Genomic DNA, 8,110 nt, shown 5'->3' with positions numbered 1-8,110 from the left:
GGTTTTTCCTATCTCCTTCGGTTTTTCCATTTTCTGCACAAATAAATCACCATCGAAGAAACGACATCCGCGTGGGTTGGGTTAGAGTTAGTCTAAGCCGAGCATTTACAGGAAGTGAGGAAAATCCCATAACGAAGATAACAGTTTGAAAACGAAGATCCTACAAGAATGAAGGTAGATCTATGCATGGATTTGATTTTCAAAGATAAAAATTTGAAAATATTTTGAGAGCGTAGACCCCATAAAAATAAAAGTGGATTTACATGTAGATTTGATTTTCAAGGATAAAAACTTGAAAATATTTTGAAAACGTAGATCCCATAAAAATGAAGGTAGATCTATGCATGAATTTGATTTTCCAAGATAAACACTTGAACATATTTTGAAAGTGTAGATCCCATAAAAATGAAAGTGGATCTACCCATAGATTTGATTTTCAAGGATAAAAACTTGAAAACATTTTGAAAACGTAGATCCCATGACAATGAAGGTAGATCTAAGCATGGATTTGATTGTTGAAAGAAATAGATGCTTGCTGAAGCTGTTTCAAGCGATGTTATTTTCAAAGGACGGTGCTTGGAACAGAAAGAGTGCGTAAAGTCACAATATAAGATAAATCTTTTACCGGGACGGAGTCCCTGTTTCTAGCGCCAGATTGTGAACACGTAAATCACGATGAGGTCCACGTGTACACAAACAATATCGCATTTGCGGATAAAAACATTAAGGTAAATAAGTCAGATATGAAGTGATGCAAATACGATGACTAATCGACTCAGAGTCTTCGGACTCGTCATTGTCTAGTCTATAGAGTGTGATTCCGTGCCATTTCATATCTACGAGGCATACATCACAAAATATAATAATAAAAGCAGTAAAATGTGCAAAGAGCAGAAATAAATGAGATAATGATTTACGTGGTTCAGCACTAAGGCATACTTCCTCGGAGGTTGGTGTTTCACTATGTATCTGGGAATTACAAAGATAGTCGAATGACTCTGTCTAAAATACGAAGCTAAAACGGGAGATGAAGCTCATACTTACTCTTCCTATTTCTCTCTCCTATGTTTTCTAAGAATCCTTCCACCCCCTCTCTCTTAGTGGAGAGGGGTATTTATAGGGTTGATACATGAGGCCCACTGTCAGAGATAGTTGCAACCTTATCTTTTCGTTCTTTGTACTGATGCCGCTGGCATCCTCGTTCTGAACCGATGCCCCAGCGGCTATCCCAGATGAGGATGGGTCACTTCTTTCTCATCCACAGATCGATTGACACATACCCTAAGACTATGGTATTTAATCCTGGTGGTTGGGATGGTCCGCACGCGTCAGACAGATGTCTGATGCCCCTGTCACATCTTCGTCAGTGGAGTTAATCTCCACCGTTGGTTTTGGGTCTGCCTTGAGATGGGATAAAGCAGATCTTTGGGTGCTCTTCAGTACTTCGCGGTGGCTTGTTCCTTCAGTGCTCCCTGATCCTGAGCCACTGGATCATCGTGAAGATGAACAGATATATGCGATAGAGGTTTCCTGGGTGTTGGGACGTGGCGTCGTATCTTGATGATTTACTGCTGCTTGTCTTCTACGTGTACTTCCTCCAACACGTGGTGGAAGATGAATCGTGTGTATACAACTAAAGATAATCAATCTCAAATTTCTTCCTTATTATTTTTCTTTAACTTCTTTTTAATTATGGATATATCAATTTTACAGACAAAACATTTTCTGATCAAGAGTACTAAAAATGTGTGTATATATAAGATGTGCCAAAGATGTTTTTAAATGGGCTAGCTGCAGCCGGAGAGAAATTAGTTGTGTTTATTTTGCCTCATCCATTTCGTAGCAGTCCATTTCTCTCCTGATAAGACTTCACATCCTGCATGTATACTTCTTGGATCTTCCTTACCATCAAGTCCCTGCAAAGAAGAAATCAAACTATGTTATCGCTTTGTGCAACGGTTTCAATCCAGTTCACTAACAAACCAAAATGATTAGTCAGTTCCAGAGTACGTATTAGAAACAAACCATGCTCCAGAAAAGAACTGCATCTCCTTTAATCGATTTTACAGACAACCCCTTTTTCATTTTCCCAGCACAACTACATTTTCCTGTTCCAGCCTGAATTTTTGTTGCGATTAACACGCTGATAGAATCATGTGCATGCTATATATACCACAAGTGTAGGAAATCTTTGCGAGGAACTCACCATGGGAAAGTAAGTTTCTCCTCCTTCCACATTGTCGCTCAAATACATGAGCATTGTTGCTATTCGCTGACCTCCTTGCTTCAAGTTGGACTGCACTCGAAAAAGAATTCCATTTTATGAAACAACAGAATCGGGAAAAAAAATGAACTAAAACAAAGCAAGTGTTGAAAAACATCTCACAGTGTCAGAAAAGTAGTCATGATGCAGCCTGAAGAACTGATTCTTTTCATACCTGCATTGCAGATGTTAGGCACTTAATGGCGGAACCGGTCATCCCAAGAGCGAGACTACAACAATTAAGCTTTTCTTTACAAAAGATACTAGAAGGGATACCTTAAAACTTGAATAACCTCCCCATTTTCTACTGGTACTTGAGAGAATACTGATATTCGTTTTTCAATTGCCTGTTTTCAATATGGCGTAATTAAGGAAAATATATTTGCTAAACTAAGAAGTGAGAAAACTAACAAATTTAATGATTTCATGGACTGTGGAAGCATTTCTGACTAACGTGTCATAATCGACTCTGCAACGAAATGGAATAAATGTTGAACCTGCTAAGGAACCAACCTGTACAATAGGATTCTTACTCTCTTGCTTACTCAAAAATTTACCGAAACATGTCCTATTGTCACTCTTAATTACCTGAAAAAAGCATTCAAGAAATATATGAGATATTAAAACATGAATAAACATTCAAGCACAAAAAAATATATACAATTTGATTTGATTTAAGAAAGAAGCGAGATCCATTGTAATATATACATGCCTTGCCTGTTTCTGCGTCCTGTACCTTCGTAGGATGGAGGCGAGGCCTGGCAATTGCTATAAGGTGATCACATTCCTGCAATATCATATCACAATCTCATTCTTTTAGCTCATTGCAATTTCTATAGCTTTTACCTATGGGAGAGACAAAACAAATATTTAAACAGTTTGCAACTAAAGAGGTAGCCTTGACATGACCATGCAATTGAGACATTCATACCTCCGAACTTAAGAAATCATGCAGGACAATGATTCGCGGAGCCCAGCTGATAATCTCAGGTTTGACCTATTGTGTCACAAAAAAAAAAAAAAACTACAGGAAGTGTGTAAAGAGTTGTGTGGCAAGGTCCGACCATGCACCAGGACATTCAAAAACTAAAAGGTGAGCACTTACACATACCAAGCTACTAAAAAGCATTTATACATAGAAGCATAAGAAGCTAGAGTGAAGCAAAAAAATGGTGCGCATATGAAAATAAAGATGCAAGCTAAACATACAAATTGGATACGGAGCATCTTTGCCTCATTTTCATTCTCCCAGCATCTAGAAATTCCTGAAACTTGTACACAAAAACACATATGTCAAATTTTGTTAGGCTAAAGGACTTCACTGACATGAGAATGCCAAAGGACTTATTAATCGGTTTTAAACAGAATTCTAGATATTAGATTAGTTACTTTGGAGAAGTAAAGCATGCAACTCCGAAATAGTTGGAACAGTAGAACGGTGACGGATTGCAGCATATATGTCGATCCAATCATCACCTAAACCACGTAGAGTAGCAGAGACAAGATCAAGATCGGAAAGAGGTTCATGGACAGACGCAAGAGCGTCAGCAATTTCCTTGATTTTACAAAAGTATTCGGAGATTGAAGAATTTCCTTTTTGGATAGTTGAGAGGTTGGCTTTGAGTTGAAGACGAGCATGAGAACGGGTCGAACGACAAGGAAGTGCTGAGATAGAAACAGTAGTTTTGGAGGAAGACAAGTTGGAGTTGGACGTCGACATTGTTATAGGAAAGAAAAAGAAAGAAGGAGACGGAATAGTAAAATGAGAAGAAGAAGAGGCAAAACGGTTATGCAGAACAAAACCGTCAAAACTAAAACTTGGAAGGGTTTAAATCTCAATCGTTCATTCATTATTATTAATTCTTTATCTCGAATCCAAATGATTAAATAATATTAATTAATTTAAAAAAAATCCAAATTAAATAAAATGTGCGTATTAATAAAGTTGGAAGCCACCTTAGTTTCAATATACGTGGTCATGCAGGTACAAGAATATGTGCATTGCATTGCATTCAATCTCAAAATACTTTTTTTCTCTTTAGATGATTTCTTCTTAGTTTCAGATATAATTTAGACCAAGCCAATCAAGATTACTTAAAAATCTGCATATATAAGATGTTCCCAAGATGTTTTGAATGGGCTAGCTGGCAGTTGAGGAGAATTAGTTGTGTTTATTCTGCCTCATGAATTTCGTAGCACACCATTTCTCTCCAGATAAGACTTCGCATCCTGTATGTACACTCTTTGGATCTACCTCCCCATCAAGTCCCTACAAAGAACACAACCAACAGATGTCATCTATGTGCCTCGAATACCAAGTTTGACAACAACCTTAAAGTTTTCCACACAATTTAGCCTTGTTAGAAATTTGGTTGCTAAAGCCTGTAGTAACGGTTTCAATTCAGTTCATGCACAAACCAAAATGACAAACCCAAACAGCTTAATGCTAAATTTGTGTGCATATGAAATATAGAAACATGATATTGTTCCAGAGTAGTAGAAACGAACCAAGCTCCAGAAAAGAACTGCATCTCCTTTAATCGGTTTTACAGACGACCCCTTTAACATTTTTCCAGCACAACTACATTTTCCTGTTCCAGCCTGAAATCATTTGCAGTTAGCACGCAGACGGAATCAATTGCTAGCTATACTATGAGTGCATGAAATCTTTGATCTGAACCCACCATGGGGAAGTAAGTTTCACCTCCTTCCACATTGTCGCTCAAATACATGAGCATTGTTGCTATTCTCTGACCTCCACCTTGCTCGATGTTTGTCTGCACCCAAAAAGGAAATCCATTTTATTAAAGCCAAGTCTGGAAAAGGAAAAACTAAAATAAAGCAGTGTTGAAAAACAACTCACAGTGTCCAAAAAGTAGTCTCTATGTAGCCTGAAGTACTGATTCTTTTCATACCTGTAATGCAGATGTTAGGCACTTAATAATAGAACCGATCAGTGTAAGAGTTTAGAGTAGTTAAGCATTTCTTTAGAAAGCAATACCTCATAACGTGAATAGGCTCTCCGTTTTCTAATGGTACTTGTGAGAATTCCAAAATTCGTTTTTCAATAGCCTGTTTCCGATATGCATAAGAAAAATATAATTGCTAATTTAAAAAGTGGGAAAACAAACAAATTTCATGGGTTTTTGGACTTTGGAGGCATTTGTACTGATTAATGTTTCATAATCGATCCTAGAATTTTGCAAGGAAATGGAATAACGCGAGCTTGCTAAGGAACCAACCTGTACAATAGGATTCTTACTCTCTGCCTTTCGTAAACTCGTACTAAAACTCGTCCTTAGCTCACTCTCAATGACCTGAAAAACCATTCGAACACACACACAAAAAAGAGTCACTATTAAATAACGGACACATACAGATTGGGAAAAATGATGAAAATAGAATGCCTGATAAATATTCGAATGCAGCCTTCATTAGACAAAATAAATAAATAAAAACATTTTTGCTTGTATTAAGAAATAAGCGAGATTCACTGTAATACATGCCTTCATTGCCTTGCCTGTTTTCACTACATGTACCGTAGAACGCTTGAGCCGAGGCTTGGAAATTGCTATAAGATAATCACATTCCTGCAATATCATATCATATCACAATCTCATTCTTTTAGCTCATTGCAATTTCTTGCACAAAATAGCTTTCACATGACCATGTAATTGAGACATTCATACCTCCGAACTTAAGAAATTATGCAGGACAATGATTCGTGGTGCCCAGCTGATAATCTCAGGTTTGACCTACAGCGGCAAAAGAAAATAGTATGTGCAAAGATTTCTGTCAAAAGATCTGACAATGTACCAGATCATTCAAAACCCAAAAGCTAAGAAAAAGTATTTATTGGTTACTTAATTAGATCAAGCAACTACAAAACATTTACAGATAAAAACATATATATATATATATATATATATATAAAGGTGGCGCAGAGATGAAAATGAAGATGGAAACTAAGCATACAAATCCAATTCGGAGCATCTTTGTCTCACAACGAGAAAATCCTGAAACTGTACACACAAAAAAAAGTATGTCAGATTTTTTTTTTTATTCTTCCTAGTTGGCAAAATAAGAATCGGTAAATTGTGCGGCCCATACAAAGCCAATTAAAGTCCTTATGACAGAAGAACACGTACACCGCAATATGGATCTGAAGAACCAAAACAGGTCGAACTTACCACCACCACCACCAATACCGTTGTTGTAGTCTGAAGAACTTTGGAGAAGTAATGCATGGAGTTCAGAAAAAGTTGGAAGAGTAGAACGAAGACGGATTGCATTATATGTTTTGATCCAATCATCACCTAAACCGCGAAGTGTAGCGGAGACAAGTTCAAGATCAGAAACAGGTTCACGGGCAGACTCAAGAGCGTCGGCAATTTCCTTGATTTTCGAAACATATTCAGGTATAGAGGAATTTCCTTTTTGGATAATTGAGAGGTCGCCTTTGAGTTGAAGACTAGAACGAGTTAAACGACAAGGAGCTGGAAGAGTTTTTTTTCGAGGAAAAAAGTTTAATTTCTTAATAAAAGAAAAAAGAAAAATTAGACGAGGACGTTGAGTTGAAGAGCCAGAAGTAGAATCAGACGTCGACATTGTTGAAGACAAGAAAAGAAGGAGATGGGATACCAGCTAGGGCTTATGATGCCAGTCTTAGAAGTCTTAGAGAATAGAGTAACACAATCAAGCTGATATATAATTTTTTTCTGCTCGATATTATTGTTAGGAAAACCTTTGAGTTTCTTGTTTACGGGCTTTTTCCATGTTGAGATGGGTTTCTCGTTATTGGTCCATTTTCACGTTAAGGTGGATTTTCTAATCTAGGTTTAATAGAGTTGAGGAAAGTGTCAGCACATCAGCTAAACCAGTCACCACTGCAGACCAGTTCCAAGCACAGTCATCGGATACAGTTCAACAGAACTAAGAAGCATAACAGTCTTCCACAAGACCAGCTAGTAAACGATTGTATTTGCGTTAAACTCGTCACTCTAGTTATCCAAACAAACTAGATATATCTTGTAATCACTCAAATGTATAAATAAGGCATGGTTCTCCACAAGAGAAGTGTGGAAAACAATTCTACCAGAAACTCATTCTTCGACTTGGTATCAGCCTTCGATCCAAGATCGTTTCCGCTCAATACAACCACCAAAAAAAAAAAAAAGCAAAACAAAACAAAACAAAAGCAGCACATATCCAGTAATCAAACACACCAAAACCTCAGTCACAAATGGCAGATGCAACAACTACTTTGCGTCAGGTTCAGATTCATCACCTAGTGACTCTGAAGCATACTGAAAGCAACCATCACCTCTGGAAAACACAGTTCAGACCAATTCTAAGAGGTTATGATCTCTCTGGATTCGTTGATGGCACAAAACAAATACCACCCCGCACTCTTCCTGACAGTGCATATATCAATCCAACTTTCACAGCTTATGAGTCTCAGGATTCACTCATTGTTGGCTGGTTAAATTCGACCCTAACACCGGAGGTCCTTAGCACAATGTCTGAGCTCACAACATCCAAAGTAATCTGGGATGCATTGGAGGCTGAGTATTCTCCAAAAACCTTTGCTCACCAGAGTTGTCTCAAGAAGCAGCTTCACTGCATGTCCAAAGGTAACAAAAGTCTCAAAACTTATCTCAATGAATCTAAACAGCTATTTGATCAACTTGATGCCTCTGGTTACAATGTAACTGCTGAAGAAAAGAAGCAGTGTATCAGCAATGGATTAAATCGCACATATGATCCAATTGTAACTGCCTTGAGTACTGTGAAAGGTATGGATATACAGACTTTTACTTCTCATTTGTTGTCTTTTGAAATGAGGAT

The 8,110-nt window shown here is 37.6% G+C and overlaps 2 protein-coding genes and 1 long non-coding RNA gene across 3 annotated transcripts; all 3 read right to left on the bottom strand.

Moving 5' to 3' along the window:
- Positions 1–1,721: 1,721 nt before the first annotated feature.
- Positions 1,722–3,983, bottom strand: LOC113337366 (prolyl 4-hydroxylase 1-like). Its single transcript, XM_026583065.1, has 10 exons — positions 3,653–3,983; positions 3,473–3,528; positions 3,195–3,260; positions 2,976–3,050; positions 2,777–2,851; positions 2,540–2,610; positions 2,387–2,438; positions 2,207–2,296; positions 2,026–2,118; positions 1,722–1,916 (listed from the first exon to the last, which is right to left on the bottom strand). Exons 1-10 carry the CDS (start codon positions 3,981–3,983, stop codon positions 1,809–1,811), a joined length of 1,017 nt encoding a protein of 338 aa, XP_026438850.1. The 3' UTR covers positions 1,722–1,808.
- Positions 3,984–4,390: 407 nt separating this feature from the next.
- LOC113337365 (prolyl 4-hydroxylase 1-like) lies at positions 4,391–5,775 on the bottom strand. Its single transcript, XM_026583064.1, has 7 exons — positions 5,770–5,775; positions 5,506–5,580; positions 5,265–5,335; positions 5,127–5,178; positions 4,948–5,040; positions 4,772–4,864; positions 4,391–4,532 (listed from the first exon to the last, which is right to left on the bottom strand). Exons 1-7 carry the CDS (start codon positions 5,773–5,775, stop codon positions 4,425–4,427), a joined length of 498 nt encoding a protein of 165 aa, XP_026438849.1. The 3' UTR covers positions 4,391–4,424.
- A 6-nt stretch (positions 5,776–5,781) lies between these two features.
- On the bottom strand, positions 5,782–6,278 carry LOC113337469. The gene is made up of 3 exons (XR_003354274.1): positions 6,239–6,278; positions 5,953–6,018; positions 5,782–5,853 (listed from the first exon to the last, which is right to left on the bottom strand). It is a non-coding gene; the product is annotated as an uncharacterized LOC113337469 (long non-coding RNA).
- Positions 6,279–8,110: the final 1,832 nt, after the last annotated feature.

The sequence above is a fragment of the Papaver somniferum genome, unplaced genomic scaffold (genome assembly GCF_003573695.1).
Source record: "Papaver somniferum cultivar HN1 unplaced genomic scaffold, ASM357369v1 unplaced-scaffold_16, whole genome shotgun sequence".
Lineage (NCBI taxonomy): Eukaryota > Viridiplantae > Streptophyta > Magnoliopsida > Ranunculales > Papaveraceae > Papaver > Papaver somniferum.
The sequence above is the reverse complement of the archived record's forward strand: the minus strand, read 5'-3'. Positions and strand labels throughout refer to the sequence as shown.